The 21,269-nt window shown below is 38.7% G+C and overlaps 1 protein-coding gene across 20 annotated transcripts in view; it reads left to right on the top strand.

Annotated features, from left to right (window-relative positions):
• ATP8B4 (ATPase phospholipid transporting 8B4 (putative)) overlaps positions 1-21,269 on the top strand; it is a 285,562-nt gene that overhangs the window by 133,995 nt on the left and 130,298 nt on the right. For 19 of the 20 annotated variants that reach the window (XM_021095810.1, XM_021095809.1, XM_021095798.1 and 16 more), the window contains 2 exons: positions 11,773-11,845; positions 21,149-21,219. In XM_021095810.1, coding sequence (XP_020951469.1) covers positions 11,773-11,845; positions 21,149-21,219 — 144 coding nt within the window. Of the gene's footprint in view, positions 1-11,772; positions 11,846-21,148; positions 21,220-21,269 lie in introns of those variants that run through there. The other variant, XM_021095877.1, reaches the window with a different exon arrangement.

Genomic DNA, 21,269 nt, shown 5'->3' on the forward strand with positions numbered 1-21,269 from the left:
ATTTCCTTTTCTGCTTTTTCATTGTTAGTATATAGAAACGCTGTCAATTTCTGCGTATTGATTTTGCATCCTGCAACTTTGCCAAATTCGTGGATGAGCTGTAACAGTTTTCTGGTAGAGTCTTTAGGATTCTCTAGGTATAGTATCATGTCATCTGCAAATAGTGATCGTTTTACTTCTTCCTTTCCAATATGGATTCCTTTTATTTCTTTTACTTCTCTGATTGCCATGGCTAGGACTTCCAGAATTATCTTGAAGAGTAGTGGTGAGAGCGGACATTCTTGTCTTGTTCCTGATCTCAGCGGGAATTCTTTCAGGTTTTCCCCATTGAGAATGATGTTTGCTGTGGGTTTGTCATATATGGCCTTTATCATGTTGAGGTAGCTTCCTGTTATGCCCACTTTCTGAAGGGTTTTTATTAGAAAAGGGTGTTGGATTTTGTCAAAGGCTTTTTCTGTGTCTATTGAGAGGATCATGTGGTTTTTATGCTTCAGTTTGTTAATGTGGTATATCACACTGATTGATTTGTGGCTATTGAAGAATCCTTGCATCCCTGGGATAAATCCCACTTGATCATGATGTACAATCCTTTTAATGTATTGTTGGATGTGGTTTGCTAGTAGTTTGTTGAGGATTTTTGCATCGATGTTCATCAGTGAAATTAGCCTGTAGTTTTCTTTTTCTGTGGTATCTTTGTCTGGTTTTGGTATCAGGGTGACGGTGGCCTCCTAGAATGAGTTTGGGAGAATCCCTTCCTCTGCAATCTTTTGAAGAAGTTTCATAAGGATAGGTGTTAGCTCTTCTCTAAATGTTTGATAGAATTCACCTGTGAAGCCGTCTGGTCCTGGACTTTTGTTTGTTGGAAGATTTTTAATCACAGTTTAAATTTCAGTTCTTGTGATGGGTCCATTCATCTTTTCTATTTCATCTTGGGTTAGCCTTGGAAGATTGTACTTTTCTAAGACTTTGTCCATTTCTTCTAGGTTTTCTGTTTTATTGGCATACAGTTGCATATAGTAGTCCCTATGATCCTTTGTATTTCTGCGATGTCTGTTGTTTCTTCTCCTTTTTCATTTCTAAGTTTATTGATTTGAGTCCTCTGTCTTTTTTTCTTGCTAAGTCTGGCTAGGGGTTTATCAATTTTGTAGATCTTTTCAAAGAACCAGCTTTTCGTTTCATTGATCTTTTCTATGGTTTTCTTTGTTTCTATTTCATTGATTTCTGCTCCAATATTTATGATTTCTCTCCTTGTACTCACTTTAGGTCTTGTCTGTTCTTCTCTCTTGAGCTGCTTTAGATATAAAGTTAGCTTGTTTATTTGGGCTTTTTCTTGTTTCCTGAGGTGGGCTTGTATTGCTATAAATGTTCCTCTTAGAACGGCTTTTGCTGCATCCCATAGGTTTTGGAGTGTCGTATCTTTGTTGTCATTTGCTGCTAGGTGTTTTTTAACTTCCTCTTTGATTTCTTCAGTGATCCATTGGTTGTTTAGTAGCGTGTTGTTGAGTCTCCACGTGTTTGTGTTTTTGGCAGTTTTTTTCTTGTTATTGACTTCCAGTTATATAGCGTTGTGGTTGGAAAAGATGCTTGATATGATTTCAGTTTTCTTAAAGTTACTGAGGCTGGATTTGTAGCCCAGGATATGGTCAATCTTAGAGAATGTTCCATGTGCACTTGAGAAGAATGTGTATTCTATTGCTTTTGGATGGAATGTCCTATAAATATCTATTAAGTCCATCTGGTCTAATGCATCATTCAGGGCGTGTGTTACCTTAGTGATTTTCTGTCTGGATGATCTGTCCATTGCTGTAAGTGGGGTGGTAAAGTCCCCCACTATGATTGTGTTATTGTCGATTTGTCCTTTTAAGGTTGTTAGCGGTTGCCTTATATATTGTGGTGAACCTGTGTTGGGTGCATAGATATTTAAAATTGTTATAACATCTTCTTCGATTGATCTTTTGATCATTATGTAATGTCCTTCTTTGTCTCTGAAAATATTCTTCATTTTAAAGTCTATTTTGTCTGATATGAGTATTGCTACTCCAGCTTTCTTTTGATCCCCGTTTGCATGAAATATTTTCTTCCATCCTCTCTCTTTCAAGTTGTATGTGTCCCTAGAAGTGAAGTGGATCTCTTGAAGACAGCACATATATGGGTCTTGTTTTTGTATCCATTCAGCCAGTCTATGTCTTTTGGTTGGGGCGTTTATTCCCTTAACATTTAGAGTAATTATTGATATGTATGTTTTTATTGCCATTTTATTAATTACTTTGGATTTGCTTTTGCTGCTCTTTTTCCTTTCCTTCTTCTCTTGTTCTTTTCTGCCTAGGGAAGTTCCTTTAGTATTTGTTATAAAGCTGGTTTAGTGTTGCTGAATTCCCTCAGCTTTTGCTTATCTGTGAAGCTTTTGATTTCTCCTTCAAACTGAATGAGAGCCTTGCTGGGTAGAGTAATCTTTTTGGAGCTTTTTTCCTTTCATCACGTTGAGTATATCATGCCACTCCCTTCTGGCCTGCAGAGTTTCTGCTGAAAAATCTGCTGATAACCTTATTGGGGTTCCCTTGTATGTTATTTGTTTCTTTTCCCTAGCTGCTTTCAAGATTTTCTCTTTGTCTTTAATTTTGGTCAGTTCGATTAGTATGTGTCTCGGGGTGTTCCTCCTTGGGTTTATTTTGTATGGTATTCATTGTGCTTCCTGGATTTGAGTGAGTGGTTCCTTTCCCGTGAGGGAAGTTTTCGGCTATTATCTCTTGGAATATTTTTTCTGTCTCCTTCTCTCTCTCTTCTCCTTCTGGCACCTCTATAATATGGATGTTGGTGCGTTTCACATTGTCCCAGAGTTCTCTGAGACTCTCTTCATTTGTTTTCAATCTTTTTTCTCTTTTCTGTTCTGCATCCATAATTTCCACTAATCTGTCCTCCACCTCGCTTATTTGTTCTTCTGCCTCCTGTATTCTGCTGTTAGCTGCTTCTAGTGAATTTTTTATTTCAGTTATTGTATTTTGCATCCCTTCTTGTTTAAGTTTTATATCTTGTATCTCTTTGCTCAGTGTTTCCTGTAAGTTATCCATCTTTGCCTCCAGTTTATTTCCAATGTCTTGCATCTTCTTCAGCATCAACAGTCTAAAGTGTTTTTCCTGGAGGCTGAGAATCTCCTGATGACTTAGCTGTTTTTCTGGGTTTTTTTCTTTCTCCCTCATCTGAGTTATAATTCTCTGTTTTTTCATTTTTATAGGTTTTTGGTGTGATGACCTCTTTACTGATAATAGAGTTGTAGCCTCTCTTACTTCTGGTGTTTGCCCCCCTGTGGCTGAAGTCAGTATGGAGGCTTGCTGTAGGCTTCCTGATGGGAGGGGCTGATGCCTGCCCCCTGGTAGGAGGAGCCGATTCTAACCCCTCTAATGGGTGGGGCTTAATCTCTGGATGGGATTAGAGGCAGCTGTGTGCCTGAGGGGTCCTTAGGTAGCCTGTTTACTGAGGGGTGGTTTTTTGATCCCACCTGGGTTGTTGTTTGCCCTGGAGCTTCTCAGTGGCTGGCTGTTGGGTGGGCCAGATTTTCCCAAAATGGCCACCTCCAGAGAAAGGCACTGCTGCTGAATATTCCCAAGAGCTTTGCTTCCAATGTCCTTCCCTCACAACAAGCCACATTCACCCCTGTTTTCCCAGGATGTCCTCCAAGAACTGCAGTCAAGTTTGACCCAGATTCCTTTGGAGACTTTGCTTTGCCCTGGGACTCAGTGCATGTGAACGTCTGTGTGCACCTTTTAAGAATGGGATCTCTGTTTCCCCCAGTCCCATGGAGCTCTTGCGCACAAGCCCCACTGGCCTTCAATGCCAAATGCTCTGGGGCTCTTTCTCCCTGTGCCAGATCCCCATACGTGAGAGTTTGATGTGGGACTCAGAATTCTCCCTCTTGTAGGTGAGTCTCTGTGTGCCAGTTAGTTTCCAGTCTGTGGAGCTTCCCACCCAGGAGGTATGGGGTTGTTTATATCACGAAATCACCCCTCCTACCTCTTGATGTTGCCTCCTCTTTTTCTTCTGGAGTAGGGTATCTTTTTTAAGGTTTCTGGTCCATTTTGGTGAAGTGTGCTCTGTCTTTAGTTTTGAATTTTGTTGTTTTTAGGAGCGAAGTTGAGCTCCAGTCCTTCTATTCCACCATCTTCCCCTGTTAAATCTATTTAATTGTTATTGATGGGTAGCAATGATTTCTAATAGATTGTTAATTGCAAATAATACTACAAAAATATCCTTGTGCATCCATCTTTGAGCATCTGTATGATTCATTTTTTAACATGCAATGTCAAAGCATGTGGGCATTTAAGTTTTTGACAGATGTGAAATAGGGTACATGTCCCGATTTATCTGAACCTCACTCAGTTTTCTATATTTATTAACATTGCTAAATGGGAATAGCAACTGTACCTACTTTATAGGATTGCTGGGAGTAAATGAGATAAGATACATGAATGATGTTGGCAGATATAGGACATTCTTTTAAATTTGAAATACAGATAAGCAATGACAATATTTTAGTATGATTACATCCCAAATATTGCTTGGGATACACTTAAACTAAAAAATATTTTTTGTTTATCTGAAATTCAAATTTAATTGAGTATTTTTATTTGGCCACCCTATACATTAAGTGATCAGCACAGTCCCTGGAATACTTAAAAGTGAGCATTAAATGAATTGTTGGTTGCTGTAATTCTTATTAGACATTCAGGGAAATGCTATCATTCAACATGCATTTTTGGAAATAATGCTTCCATATTCATGAATTAATTTATCATTAATTCAATAGATATTGAGTGCCTACTATCAACTAGGCATTGTTCTAGGTCCTAGGACACTGTGGTGAGTAAAACAAAATCTGTATGAGCAGAGAAGTACTTTTGTAGGTCATAGAGCTAACATGGGCTTGAGATGAAAGGAGACACCAAGCTCAGTGTATGTGGATTGTTTGGTTAATTAGGTGAGGTAAATTATATTGACCCTTTTTGTTATCTTCTCTCTCTAGTACACCAACATAGTTTCTGTAGCTTTTGAGGAAATCTTTTCAGGAATCTGTGTTGCTAATGGATGGTCAGGAACATGAGATTGGTGAGAGGATGACAGGTGCCTTGAAGAGACCAGTGAAGATTTCCTCCTGACCCTTAAGCTTCAACAGTGGGCTAGGTATCTTGGTAAATATGTGATTTCTAGCCTCTGGAGCCAGCGGTGCAGTGATACAGAACATGGTAGGTGCTGTTTCTCTCTCATTTTCTCAAGGAGATTCTCAGCAAATCATAGCACCTCTTGGTATGCTACGTCTCATCATGGAGAGTTTATCAGCAATTATTAGGTACAGTTCAGACCAGTTTATCAGCAGTTATTCGGTAGAGTTGCTAGCTTTCATTGCCTGGTCTCAGACCTCAGATTCTCTGGTATCCTGAGAGTAAATTAGAATGGATAAACAATGGGTCCTACTGTATAGCACAGAAACTGTATTCAATAATAGCATTTCCTTGAATGTCTAATAAGAATCATAGCAACCAACAATTCATTTAGTGCTTACTGTTAAGTATTCCAGGGACTGTGCTGATCCCTTAATGTACAGGGTTGCCGAATAAAAATACCCAATTAAATTAGTGACTGTATTTTTCAAAATTCTTCCCTCAGAGTAATTCTAGCCACTAGTCACCATTCTGTGACAATTTAATCCAATATGTTTTATGATACCTTTGGAATATAAATTTTATGAGCCCTTTTCTTGAATTTTGGCTTATTATGTAGTGACTGGCTTGCAAGCTTACTAAGGTAAAGGCTAACATATTGCCCCAACTAGTTTTGAAAAATCTGGTTCAGAGAAGCATTAATGAGCTTATATCTGTTTTGGAACCTGAAATAATTATATAATGATACTGAAAATTGAAGTGTACTTTAAAGTTTTGGAATTTTTTTAGAGTTTATTTTATTTCAATTTTTAAAGTGAAGTTGATTTACAGTATTGTGTCAATTTCTGCTGTACAGCATAGTGACATATATATACACACACATTCTTTTTCTCATACTATCTTCCATCATATTCTATCCCAAGAGACTGGATATAGTTTCCTGTGCTGTACAGTAGGACCCATTGCTTATCCATTGCAAATATAATAGTTTATGACTACCAACCCAAACTCCCAGTCCATCCCACACCCCTTCCCCCTCCCCCTTGGCAAGCACAGGTCTGCTCTGTCTATGAGTCTGTTTCTATCTTGTATACAGGTTCATTTGTGCCATATTTTAGATTTTACATATAAGAGATATAATCTGAGGGAGTTCCTGTTGTGGCTCAGCAGGGTAAGAACCCCACATAGTGTCTGTGAGGATGCTGGTTAGCTCAGTGGGTTAGGGATATGGCGTTGCTGCAGGTGTAGGCCACAGATGTGGCTTGGATCTGGGCTTGCCATGGCTGTGGTATAGGCTAGAAGCTGCAGCTCTAATTTTACCCCTAGCCTAGGAACTTTCATATGCTACAGGTGCGGCTGTAAGAAAGAAAAAAAGTAATATCATATGGTATTTGTCTTTCTGACTTACTTCACTTTGTATAAGAATCTCTAGTTGCATCCATATTGCTACAAATGGCATTAATTTTTTTATGGCTGAGTAGTATTCCATTCTGTATATGTACCACATTGTCTTAATCCATTCATCTGTTGATTGACATTTAGGTTGTTTCCATGTCTTGGCTGTTGTGAATAGTGCTGTAATGAACCTCAGAGTGCATGTATCTTTTTGAATTATAGCTTTGTCCAGATATATGCCTGGGAGTGGGTTTGCTGGGTCATATAGTAGTTCTATATTTAATTTTCTGAGGACCCTCCATACTGTTTTCCGTAGTGGTTGTACCAATTTACATTCCCACCAATGGTGTAGGAAGTTTCCCTTTTCTCTACACCCTCTCCAGCATTTGTTTTGTAGGCTTGTTATGATGGTCATTCTGACTGGTGTGAGGCGGTACCTCATTGTAGTTTTGATTTGCATTTTTCTAAAAATTATTGATGTAGAGTATCTTTTCATGTCTGTCTTGACTATCTGAATGTTGTCTTTGGAGAAATGTCTGTTTAGGTCTTCTGCTCATTTTTCCCTTGTTTTCTTGCTTTGTTGTTGCTGTTGAGTTGTATGAGTTTGTATATTTTGAAGGTTAAGTATTTTTCTTTCTTTCTTTTCTTCTTTTTTTTTTCCTTTTTGCTTTTTAGAGCCACACCTGTAGCATATGGAAGTTCCCAGGCTAGGGCTCAAATCAGAGCCACAGCCACAGCTATGCCACAGCCATAGCAACACGGGATCTGGACCTCATCTGCAGCCCACACCACAGCTCATGGCAATGCCAGATCCTTAACCCACTGAGTGAGGCCAGGGATCAGACCCAATATCCTTAAGGATACTAGTTGGATTCATTTCTGCTGAGCCACAGTGGGAACTCCTCATTGAGTATTTCTTGTTTCAATGTAATTATATGAATTAACTTGCTTTCAGGATGTTTATATACTATGAGTCCTCTACTAAAGCAGGAGGGCTTTTCTTGACAAAGGTAAAAGCAAAGTTTGAAGGTGATAAGTCTCTGGAGCCAAGTAACATTGTCATGGCCCACAGGCCATCCTGTGTTCCCTTCACAGAGCTGTGATTCAAACTTACTTCACACATGACCCCTGGGAACAGCTGCTCCACACATGGAGAGCCAGGGAGTGTCTGTTTTTGTTGTTTCAGGATGATGACAAAATGCAATTCTTACACATGCTAAAATCTTAGAAGTCTAGAAATATTTCGAAGATGAGCTTTAAAGGAAATTTTCCTATCAGCTCGTCCAGTGCTGCTGACATGTTTTTGATGTTGTGTGGTTAGTGGTGGTGGTAGCAGGTAGAAAAGTAAAATGGTGGATTTAAAATATATTTGATTTAAATTGTTTTGCAGACCCTTATCAGTTTATACTTGTAAGTTTAGGTACCTGTGTAGCTGTGATTCTTAAGTGCTCATTGCAGCGTTTCTCTGAGGGCCTAGTTAAGTGCAGTTATAATTACCTCTAAAATAGAATAGGAAACAACATTAAAAACTCCTCTGTGTTTTACACATTGATAGTTTTATATATACATATAACTATATATAATATAGGTATAGTTATATATATTCAAGTCAGGGATTTAACCAAGACATCACACACAGCATATGGTTTAGTAATATCTCCAGGCCCTTTTTCTTCAAAACCTAATTTTATCTGTAGAGTGGTACTTTCTTCTCTCCACAATAACATGTTTTGTACTTCTTCCTCTTCCTCTTTGTTCAGTTTCTCGTAACCTCTTCAAGTCATGAGATAACTTTCTATCATAATCTTTCTTTGTGAGGGTTATGGTCTCTTCTTGTAGGATGTGTAGGTTATTGATGAAGTGGTTGGCTAGTGCTATGGTCAAGAGTCAAGGTCAGTGTCAACATTCAGGGAATACTACTTGCTGTTTCTTGCCAGATTGCTAATTTATTCTGGATAATATTTACTTTGAGGAATTTTTTCCCATTGTTGTGTACCTTCACAATAATATTTTGATTCAAGTTCAGAGAAATTTTGTGTTGAATGGCACTACTGCCTGGTGAAGTGTTCTCTGTAGCTGATAGACCATAGAGGTGGTATTTTGTCCTGTGGAGTTTGTACATACACATACAAGAAAGGTTTTAAGATTTCAAATACTATTAGTCACAGACTTTGGAAGTAAACTATGAGGAGTGCTTGTTTTTAGGGAAATACTTTCTGTTGGAATAAGTGTAGAGGGGTAGGTGACCAAGGGTATAGTAGGTGTTAGAAGATATTTGGAGTTACAGAGGGGCCTTTGGGGGAGAGGACCTCTTAGGTATATCTTCTGGTCAGAGGGCAGACAGGTGGCAAGGAGAAGAGTGAGGTAAAGGAAGGTAAAGAAAATGTTCTGGGCTCATGTGATGTTATAGATACTTTCTGATTTCGTGGCCTATTGGATTATGTTAGCAGATTAATGATCAGATCTTAGTAAGAGATGGTCAGATGATTTATTCTGAGCGTTTTCCTACATTGGAAATATTTAATAAGCTAGAAGATGGAAGGTAAAATACAGTTGGGGTGCATATGGATAGGAGAATGGGTACAAGTTTCTGGCATGGGGGAAGGTATTTTCCTCTGCTTTATCACTCCTCTCTATTGTCCTCGTAGGACTTCATGTTTACCCTATTAGATTCTTCCATATCAGGGATTCTTTGCATGCCCTGGGGTTTTGAAAATTTTTTTCTTAAAGAGATTTTTATTTCAGTATGTCTCCCAAGTGTAGCAGTTAATTCAAATAATTCCCATGGATACCACCAGACCTTTAAAAATATCTTGCCAGTTGCTTTGGCTTTCTGGGAATGGGGGGAATATTAAGATACTAAATGAGAAAAGAAAGATAGTTTTTAAGTAAGAAAACTCAGGTTTTGGTTTGTTCTCCCATAGAGTGTCTATTTTTATTTATCTGTGCAAACTTAACTCTTTTTTTTGGGGGGGTGCACCCTTGGCACATGGAAGTTCCCAGGCTAGGGTTCAAATCAGAGCTACCTCTGCCAATCTACACCACAGCAATGTGGGATCTGAGCTGCATCTGTGACCTACACCACAGCTCACAGCAATGCTAGATCCTTAACCTACTGAGCAAGGCCAGGGATCGAACCCACATCCTCATGGATACTAGTCAGGCTCATTACCGCTGAGCCACAGTGGAAACTTCCATGTGCAAACTTAACTCTTAAATGTGCATTTTAAAATATGTAAGAGATTCTGAAAAAAATAATAAAAGAGAGATTCTGTGGCATTTCTTTTTTATTGAGATTGATTTTTCCATGTGGGCAGAAGAGGTAGGATGTGGCCCTTCCTACGGCTTGGAGTGTACAGTTGGGAGGAATAGGAGTTTCCAAATGAGACTTTGTATCATCACAGCTTCTTCTTGAAGGGATGAACTTGCAATAGAAACTTCAGGTGCAATTTCCATCCATAAAGATGGGGTCTCCATCTTGGTCCATTTGCACTGACTTCTATCTGAGATACTGTGCCCTGAGAAATGTCACTAATGCTCCAAGGGAGATCCCCCAGGAGAAATAGACCAGCACATAATCTATCCATACCTGTAAAAATAAATGAGATTTCAAGGCTTCCTAGGTTCTCTTGTTGTCATCAAACTAGATAAAGTGCAGAAAAGTATGGCATTGGAAAAATGACTGAATTCTGGCTAGAGATGAAAATGCTGCAGTTGAAGGCTTTCCAGAACAACATGTACTTGGATCTGTATTAAAGAGAAATTCTTTGAGTGTTTAAGCCAAATGACCCAGCAGGGTTGATAGTGTGAGGCATATTTCACAGTTGTATAAATATTTAAAACTGTTTTCCAGCCTATAAAACAAGTAAATTAGGTTGTTTTTTAAAACTGCACAATTAGATTAACCTGCCTACTTTAACTTGTTGGGGAACCTGGCCTCGTACTTGCAGCCTTCTCTTCTAGAAGGGAATCACCAAGGAAGAAGTATGACGAGGGTTTTCAACTTGGAAAGCAAAGCTGGTTGACATTTCAGAGAATATCAGAAGGGATGATTAGCCTCATGGATACTGCCACAGGTGCTCTGTTTCCAGATGGCCTGTCTGCGTAACTTATCACAAGGGGCCTAACCAATGAGACACAATATCTTTTCATCACAGACCCTTTTGAACATGGTGAAGTGTTGACTTGGGGCTCCATCTTATACATGAGCCTCAAAGAAAACAACAGTGCAGCATCTCAATCTTGTTCTCTGTTGTGAGCTGTTGGTCCTAGCTGCTAGCATGCCACTAAGCCTGTCCTTTGGCTTGATTGCTGTGGATGATTAGTAGGCAGTCTTTGTTATTCAGTCTTCCAAGGCTTCTTTTGTCACCCATTACTGTTCTTGTCCTTTCCAGAATTTTTATTCTTTCCTCTTACTTGCACTTTAGCAATTGCCCTGAATTATTCTCCTTTGCTTCTGTCTCCCTTACTTTTGCTCGTGCTTAAAACAGACTTCTGGAGTTCCCGTCATGGCGCAGTGGTCAACGAATCCGACTAGGAACCATGAGGTTTGCGGGTTCGGTCCCTGCCCTTGCTCAGTGGTTAAGGGATCCGGCGTTGCTGTGAGCTGTGGTGTAGGTTGCAGACGCGGCTCGGATCCTGCGTTACTGTGGCTCTGGCGTAGGCCGGTGATTACGGCTCCGATTCGACCCCTAGCCTGGGAACCTCCATACGCCACAGGAGCGGCCCAAGAAATAGCAAAAAGACAAAAAAAAAAAAAAAAAAAAAAAAAACAGACTTCTGAGACAACAGGAGTGATGTTTCTAAATTTGTTAATGTAGAGTTTGACAAGAATGTTAATGACTAAATTCATTCACCTCCTCCCCCACAACCTCCTGCCAGTTTTTAATGTTCTGACCAAGGATATGCAAGTAAGAGCTAATAGCTGCTGTATAAATTTGGTGCCATGGGGTGATGGAAAGAGTACACAGCCAAGAATTAGGCATTTTGATTCTAGCCCTAGGGATAACTAACTTACTGGGTATCTTTGGGCAAATCACTTGATCTCTCTAGGCCTTAGCTCTCTAATACCTTAGGTAAAAGACTTCATTATGTAAGGTCCTTTGAACTTAGCATTCTAGAAAAAAGTCCTTTCTGCTTCTCTTGTCATATGATAATCCATTGTGAATACATTCCCTGGTTCTTCTCCGTTCCTGAAAAAAAATAATTTTGTTCTTTTTCTTAGACTGCAGAATGAAAAGTGGATGAATGTCAAAGTCGGAGACATCATTAAGTTAGAAAATAACCAATTTGTTGCTGTGAGTATTTCATATTGTTTAAGGAATTTATCTCAGATTAAGATAGCATATGTACTAAAATATTTACATTTTCAAATTTAGTAAATCTGTACTAATTTAACATAATTAAGAAGAAAATACCAGGACATATTATTAAAAAGTCTAAATTATAAAATATTTTAAAAGACATATTGACTAATTACTTTCAATAACATGGTAACTCAGATAAGGCTAAGTGATTATAACCTTGTTATTTCCTTTGAGATTAATTAATAGATAAATTAATAGGTAAAAATATTTAAAATGACTGTCAATCATTTGATGTTAATACTCCAGAGTACTTTAAAAATAGATTGTTCTCACATAATTTGAATACTATCCCCCAATAACGGGGTCAATACTGTTAATTTGCAAAATTTTTGAAGAAAAGATCAACTAGAGAAAGAGAAAATTGATGCTTTTTCCTGAAAAATCATAATCAGAAAATGTCTATTGAATGTTCTTAATGCTATTTATGAGGTTTTACTTTGTATAGCAAATGCACTGTAATTTATATTCTCAAGCCACCAATGTTACAATTTCCCTAATAAAATTCAAGGGGTCAGTTCAATAACTAAAATATATGCAATTAACTATAGTTCATATTAAATGCAGGGCTATCAAAGCTATTCAGATCAGAGATCAAAAATTTTAACTGTTCTAGTCTTTATATCAAATATCTATTAGATTATTCATGAAAATTCTTGTATTAAAGCCATTTTACTATTCTAATTGTGTTCTTTATTAAATTTGAGATATTTCCCCACAGGATAAAGCAAACAGCCCCATGATCTATGTACAACAACAACTCAGTTGAGTCTCTTAAACATTCACTTTTAGAAAGTCTTCTTTCACTAATGTGTCTTGTATGTACCTTGATTCTCTGGAACAGCCCACACTAAGGTGACGATTCAGTGGACCGGCCATTCAAAAAGAGCTCACACTTTCAACAGAGGCACACTTATTTCTCTGACCACCTTAATTCTCTAGAAAATAGTTGAGAAAAGTCAGCAAAAAAGGTGTACAGCTAAAACCGAGGTCTCAAAGTCCACACACTACAACCTGGGTTCCTTAGACATAGGGCAGTCTGCCAGGTTTTCACAATCTCTTTACTTTTATATTGGACACAACTGAAAGGCACTTTGTCCGGCTTATTTTCCAGTTCATTAAAGATTAGGAGCCGTACACTGGGGGTAGCATCTGTTAGAAGAACATACCATGTAGGAAAGATGGAGGCTTAGTGTAAGCTATAGTGTAAGGGAACTAGGAAGAGAATTGGATGATAACTGAGTCTTTGCTCCATTCCTTCAGTGACAACACTTTATCTTCTCTGCCTTTGACTTTTTTCTTCATGTGTCAAATTCAAGGTGCAAGACCGCTAGATGACCTCAAAGATCCCTTAAGCTCGTACTTGCTGTGATTCTCTATCTGAGCTGAGACTAGACTATAAGATTCTAACAGGCAAAGATCTTACACATTGATTTTCCTGGTCCCTAACACCTGCTACCATGTTGAATCATAGGGGGCAGTCAGTAAAATGTTGGCTGAATGAATTAATGTCAGTCTTTTGTATGAAAGGAGACAGAAAAAAAAGAAAAGTGGGTATAAGTTCCCAAAATTCAGGGTGTTCTGGATCAATGGGGGTACTAATATATATATCTAGAAGCCCTAGTTAAGAAAAGATCACATGTACTCATGGTTCTTTGCTTAAGAAGAAAAGGCCCACATAACTCATTTTAGTTCTACTTTTAATTAAAATGGTTATCATGAGAAAATTTTGGTGCCTCTAAGTGGATAACATTAACTTTTTAAAAAAAGTTTTAAAACTTTTTAAAAATATGTGGAATCCTAAGATGTGTGCATTCAATTTTTTTTTTTTGGCAATTACTTTATGCTAGGCATGGCCCTAGATTATAGTGGAATTTGCAAAAATTAAAGTATCCCAAACATTTAACCATTATTTTATTTGGAATTGAATATTTCAGGGGTGATGCTAGATAATTTCTGTTTCAGGTATTCATTGAAAACAATGTGTTTTAAGAGCCCTGTGGATATAGTCTAACAGGGGTAAATATTAGATTGAAGTCACTTTTTCACTCATTCTGACCTCTGGTATGTGCATTTATTAGATTCTTCAGAATGAATTCAATAAAGGCAGGAGTCAAATTTGTGTCTCAGGAGTTCCCTGTTGGCTCAGCAGGTTAAAGATGCAGCACTGTTGCATTATTGTTCTCATTGCTGTGGTATGGGTTTGTTCCCTGGCCCAGGAGGGAACTTCTACATGCCTTGGGTGTGGCCAAAAAAAAGTTTGTGTCTCAAATCTCCTAATTCCAAGGATCTCATGGACAGCATATCTGTGCTCTAACTTGCCCTCTAGCATTGATATTCTAATTTGTATTTCCCTTGGTCTTGGTTTCTAATTTAGTTGTATTTTCTGTTATAGTATGCCTGCTTGCTTGTTATTGCAAACCTTTCTGTGAAAGGAAGCATGAAAGTCAAGTCTAAGTTCAAGCATCAGCTGGAAATGTGGCTAGTGCAACTGAGGAACTGGATGTTAAATTCTACTTAATTTTAATTAATTTAGATTTAAATAGCCACATGTGACTTGTGGCTACCTTATTGGATAGGGCAGATGTAGCTTTCTTTATTGTGGCTGCATGATGGAGTACAAATGTTTATTCCCTACTCTTCCGTAGGTCCCATTCTTCTGTTTTCGATTGGAGGGATAGCCCCAAAATAACACTGAGCTTCTTGTACCCCCGTGCCTGCTCGCCTCTCCCAGGAGTGACTTCTCTGATTGTAGAGTGTGGGGGCAGCGAGTGGGTGCATGACCTGGCACCTCCTTCCCTTTCTCTTAGGGCTCTGTGTGCAGAGAGCATATTCTGCCCTGCTCACTCAAAGTATCAGTTTTACAGGGGCAAATCCCTATGGTGGGGTGGTGGGAGGATCTGGGTAGTTTTGAACTTCTGGTGTCTCTGGCTAAATAAATCTAACAGGGGTGAAGTATTTGCAAGCTTATAGGGCCCACAGACCTAAATCTTGGTCTCCAGCAGCTTTGTTAGTAGTAACAAGGATGATATTTTTCTCTCCATTGACCTCTGTCTAACTTCCACAGTTACAGCTCTGTTGTTGTAATCTTTAGATAAGTGAGGAAGGGCATCCTCCAAATGCCAAAACGCTGCAGCGCCTCTTGATTAGGTTACTTTGTTCAAAGTTTTTCCATGTCCAGCTACTTAGCACATATGAAGCTGTTCTCAAGGGCAAACAAATGCCTTTATGGGTGAACTGCTATAATCACTTAGAAGTGCTAATATACCTTCTTGTTCCTTGGCATCTGCTGGCAGGAGCTGTCAGAGAGCTAACATTTTGGGAGCAAAGATCTCAGGTCTTTAAAAGAGACTTACTGTGGACTACTGCACTGAGGTAGATTTTTGGAAAACTAGGTCATGAAGGTCATGATAATAATAGCTAGCCTTTATTGACTATGTGCCACATGCCAGACAATATAAACTCTTTATATGAGTTAACTCATTTAATCCTCACATTTACCCAACGATGGGAGGTTATGGACTATTATTTTTCCTGTTTTACAGATAAGAAAATGGAGGCACAGTGCAATCAAATAGCTTGTCAATAGGAGAACCAGGAGTTGAACTCCATCTGGGTTTTAACTTCAGTATTTACCACTATCATATGCTGCTCCTACCTCCATTAGAAGAGTTGTCCTAATTGCCTTCAGCCAGGGCTTCCAGAGTTAGACCTCCACGCTTGGATGCTGGAAGTGAAGTGACCAGAGAATGTGGCACCCAATTCTGATGCATGACCTCTAACTGTCCAAGCTGAGAATTTCTGACTTGATTTATACCAGATTGATTTTTGTCAACATTTTGTCTTTTTAGGGCTGCACCCGTGGCCTATGGATGTTCCCAGGCTAGGGGTCAAATCAGAACTATAACTGCCAGCCTACACCACAGCCCCAGCAACTCGGGATCTGAGTCACTTCTGCAACCTACACCACAGCTCACGTTAATACCAGATACTTAACCAACTGAGCAAGGTCAGGGATTGAATCCCAGTCCTCATGGATACTGGTTGGGTTCGTTACTGCTGGGCCATGATGGAAACTCCCAATTTTTGTCAACATTTTAAGCAAGGAAAGGAGCTTGCTTGAGATGGCCAGTTAGCTGGCACTTTCAGAAGTTATCTTCGTTTTCCAGAAAAGGAACCCCTACTCACCTTTTAAAAAAATTTCTAAAACATTTTTTTGGGATGAATTTCCAGAGCTCCTATTTTTATTTTGGGACCAAGAAAAAAAAAATGTAGAGCATAATTCAGTGATCACAATGACACTGACTTGCGCTAGAAGAACCAAGTAAACTGTGTGAGGGAAACCACACTGCAGCGTTCTTGGTACTGCCTAAACTTGGCCCTGGGAGCCAGGCTTTCCTTCCTCCTTTGTTTGATAGCAGTGCTCTTGTCTTGGTTTGCTTTTCTTTCCTGGTGATAGGAATAAACCTCATATTGGACATGAGCATATTTGAATACCACATGAATGTAGTTGTTTAGCTTATTTGAAAAAAAGCCCACCCTCCATCCCTTCCATAAAGACATTCATGTTTTAGGTGTTTACAACAATAAATTTTTTTTGCTTGAAAATAACAGCATTCTTCTGTTACAGGAATTGAAATTTTCACCTTACGAAGTGAAAGGACTAGTTTGACCTAAATCCAGTCCTGACCAAGGGTGGGCCTTGGCTTTCTCTTGACCCATCACCAGGAGATCTCATCCAGTCTTTTTTAGCACTTTTTTGGTCTTTTTTGCAGGGAGGTTATTTTGTGGTTGAATTGCCATTTTTGCTATTTTAAGTTTTATAGCTTCAGGTCAGGGTTATTTGTTTCATTCTGATTACTGAAATAAACCTTCCTTTTTTAAAAAAAATATCTGAGATAACATGAATTTATTGGATCTCAAATTTAAATTTTATATAAAAATATTAACTCTGACCTTATACATGTTCATTTTTATGATGTCATTATGATTTTTGTCCATATCAACATATTTTTCCATAAGTATACTCTTACTGAATGAGCCATTTTGGACTTTTATTTTTGGACTATAAAAAAAAGATAATGTTGTAGATGACAAAGAAAAGAAAGAAAAAATTCAGTGTGTAAGAATGGCTATAAGTAATGAATGGAGATCCAAATATAGTGTTCTAATTAATTCTACAAATTTATCTTTCCTTCAGATTATGGAGCCAAATCCCAATATTCTTTCACCATTGTAGTTTTTGGTTTTGGACACCAGCAAAGCAAAATAAAACAAAGGAAGATGCTGTTTGTTTTTCATAGTTGTATTCCAGTGATTTTTGTAGACAACCAGAGGAAAGAGCAAAGCTAGACAAGAGCACTGCTGGCTGCATTTTGGGATCAGAGTTCTGAGTTCTAGTTCCAGCTCTACCGTTAAGCTCCATGTGGTGGAACAGAGGCTTAAATCTCTTGGAGGCTTGAGTTCCTCAAATAAATGTGATGTCACTTTGACCATAACTTTGTAAAGGGTATGGGTGTTACGTGAGTTCATTTAGCTCATCTACTGCTTGTGAAGCCAGAAATGAGCTTCCAAAGGTTTCCTATGGGAACAGAAATTGCTGTTGTTAAGAGAATAAAATGACACAATTATTTGAGTGTGTTTTGTAATCCCTTAAAGAATCTTTGGGTGTTAAAGAATCTTTTAGGTGTTATCATCATTTCACTTTTGCTTCGTTTGCTCTTTAATTCAAGAAACATTAATTGTGCCTAGTAAACCCATGAGTCCAGTGTTATTGGCTCTGAAGACTCAGAGATGCTCAGTGGATTCTTTTTTTGTTTGTTTTTTCTTTTGTTTTAAATGATTTTTATTTTTTCCATTATAGCTGGTTTACAGTGTTCTGTCAATTTTCTGCTGTACAGCAAGGTGACCCAGTCACACATACATATATATATATTTTTTTTTCTTTTCAAGGTTCCTCTGTTGGGTATATTGGTTTCAAGTTTCCATAAAGCTGCAGCTTGGGCTTTTTGTTACTTGTGGAAGGTGGGAGAAGGGACAGTGTATTGAGAAACATGACTTCATTCTTGGGAGATGTAGTTGAGCCTTTCCTGGGAGGATGTGGGGAAAAGGCACTGATAATCGACAGAAGAAAGTTCAAATGGGAATCTATGGAAAATGGGTATGGTTGGAATTATCGGCTGCCTGGCCCACCTGTGAGTTCCAATAAACACACTTTCCCTTCCCTGTGCATCATTCCTGCTCCTGCCTCTGCCTTGGGGGATCTGCCCTCTGCTCCATAAAGAATATTCCATTAGGCCCTTCCTTAACTACCAACCCAATGTATTCTCTTTCTCATTTGCATTCTCTCACAGCATTTTATTAATGAGACACGTAGAACCCTTATCATATGCTGCCATTACTAAACTATAAAATCCTTCAAAGAGAGAAGTTTTTATTCAATTTAGTGTTCCTGGCAGTATATGCGTTAAGATTACCTAGATTCCTATCCCGGTGCCCTATTTACTGCATGGCCTTGAACAAATGTCTAAACCTCTCCGGGTCTCACCTTGTTCATCTGTAATGTGGAAATAACAGTAAGACCTACCTACATTTAGAATTTATGTGACCTAAATAAGGCTATTGGTATAGTGCCAGACATATAGTAAGTCCTCACCAAATTTTTATTAGTGGCATGACAAACACCTATAGCTCAAACTCAAGTTTCTGGATTAACTAGGATTTGGGTCCCTGAGAGATACTGAAGGGATGAGCTTAAGGAGGCCTGATTTGAGAGTCCTGGGGCTTGCTGGGCCCTAAGCCCACCTGTATGTCACTCCACTCCCTTCCCAGAACCTCTGACCAAAGGGCCACCAGGATGAACAGGGCTGTTACTGCAGCTCTTTTGCCCTTCCTCTCCAGAATGACTGCTGAGTTCATGTGGGAAGAGGACAGCATGCTTGTGAGTGAGCTGATACTTAATCCACTGGATGCCCCGGATGGTCCTGCTCCTTCACCCTTCCTCCTCAACTACAGTGAATTAAAATCTTGATGGGAAAAGTTAGCAAAAGGAAATACTAAGGCTCTGCGGTGGGGCAGGGAGACCAGAGGAAGATGAGGGGAGGCAGGACAGAGATCAGGAAGTGAGAAAACAGGAGGAAGGTTCAGAGGATATAGAGGAAGATGACAATGGAGGTACAGGAGGAGACGGGGAAGGTAGAGGTCCCAGGTTCCCGGGGGGGGGGGGGCGGGAGGCAGAGCAGGAAGGGTTAGCCCAGAACCCCTGGGGTTTGCAGTTCTTGGTTTCTGCCCCGGGGAGTTAAGTCATTGCTCAGAAAAGAATCCAGTTGCCAGGTGGCAGTGGTGCCTCAGTCCCATGTTCTGAGCCAACTGTGGACAAACAATTCCTTCCCCTTATTTACCAAAAATATGTGTGAAGGCAGCTGAGCTCTGAATTAAACAGTAACACTGGATAGTTCTCACTAGGCAGAGTTTTGAAGATAAGCAACTCTAGGTGCAAATGGGTATCTTTCTAAGCTTCATATCTATTTTAATTTACAGATGGTAGGAACTAGAGAATTCTGGATTTTATTTAAAATGATCCTGTTCACCTTAGGGAGGAAAACCATCAGGTAATTTTTTGGCTCAAGAGTGGCATACACTCTTCATATGCTCTCTTCAGAGTGGGTTTGCTCTGGTCACATTATGAGAAGTCAGAAAATAATTTTTGTTTTTCTTTTTAGAGCTGTACCTGCGGCATATGGATATTCCCACACTAGGGGTTGAATTGGAGCTGCAGCTGCTGGCCACAGCCACAGTCACAGCCACAGCAGTGCGGGATCTGAGCCACATCTGCGACCTACACCACAGATCATGGAGATGCTGGATCCTTAACCACTGAGAGGGGCCAGGGATCAAACCCAAATGCTCATGGATGCTAGTCAGGTTTGTTACCACTGAGCGACAAGGGGAATTCCCTAGAAAATAATTTCTGCCTTGAGTCTGTGATTCTTTCATGTAGAGTTGAGGAAGAACCTTGTTAGTGTAAACCCATTTATTCTGTTAGGGGCTTGTCACTGAGTTGTTTTTTTGGTTCTGTTTCATCACAATTTACATAAAACTATACCCACCACCCCTCCACAAGCACCTACACTTCACCTATTTTTTAGATAAAAATTTAAAACTTGAGTCAATGAAATGGGTGGATTGTTTTTAAATTTAACCTCTGGGTTTCGAGAGTGGGGCAATTTTAATATTTTAAAAAACAAAGGTAAGAAAAGTTTAAGTCTGAGAATGCTAATTATACATTTAGACAGAGTTAGAAAATTGTCAGGCTAATGTGTCAAAAATAAATTGCTGTAATTTTAGTTCTTTTTAGATATTCAACTTCTTGAAATTTCATAAAAACCCTTATTTTAAAATAAATTTTGAAATTTAAAATAAACATTTTTTTCCAATGTAGAAAGCTACTGGAATTCTGAAACTGGTTTTGGATGGGTCATTCCAAAGCACAGATGAATAGCTGAATAGGATAATTTTTCTCTGTGAAAGACCAACTACCTGCCTCTGAATGCTTTCTGCTTTACCACGTTTTTTCTTCTATCCTGCACTCTTGCTTACCCTTGCTTTTTGCTTCTCGTTCCTTTTTCTTACACCATCCATCTTTTTATTTTTTCTTGTTTATCTTTTTAATTTTGTTTTTCCTTTAATCCCTTTCTCTTTTAAACATTTCCTTGCTTTTTTATTTTTTCTATTGCTGTCAATTTCTTCCTCCTCCTTCACTTTTGTCCTTCCCCTTCTTCATTGCCTGCCTTCTATTCTTAACTGATAACTAAGGAATTGAAGTATGTGAGTAAGTATTTCCAATTATTTATTGGGAAAAATTTTATATTTTCCATTGGTAATTATCAAATAAATAAAATAGAATTTTATGTATTTCTGTAAATGATATATAATTTTTATATAGAAATATATGTATATTTTATACATTTATATTTAAAAAGTAAATAAAGTGGCTATTAATTTAAATGCTTTCTCCTGCCTTTTTTGTGTTCTGATGGTCAAGGGCATGTACAGCAAGAATAAGGAAGTAGAGGGTGTGTTTGATTCAGGGCATGTGGCAGAGAGGTAGAACAGGATTTCGCTTCTTTTGTTCTAGGGCTCTGCTGTCTTGTCAGTAGTGGAGGGGTGATACAATGTAGAAGGCTTTATGTCAATCTTCCCCTCTCAAGTATTCTTTATTTTGGTTTTACAAAATAGGCTGATCTGCTTCTCCTATCAAGCAGTGAGCCATATGGCCTCTGTTATATTGAAACTGCTGAGCTAGATGGGTAAGTTTTTAAGGTTAAAATAATCAATTAGGTTGATCTCCAGTTGATTT

The sequence above is a fragment of the Sus scrofa genome, chromosome 1, assembly GCF_000003025.6.
Source record: "Sus scrofa isolate TJ Tabasco breed Duroc chromosome 1, Sscrofa11.1, whole genome shotgun sequence".
In the NCBI taxonomy this organism is placed as follows: Eukaryota; Metazoa; Chordata; class Mammalia; order Artiodactyla; family Suidae; genus Sus; species Sus scrofa.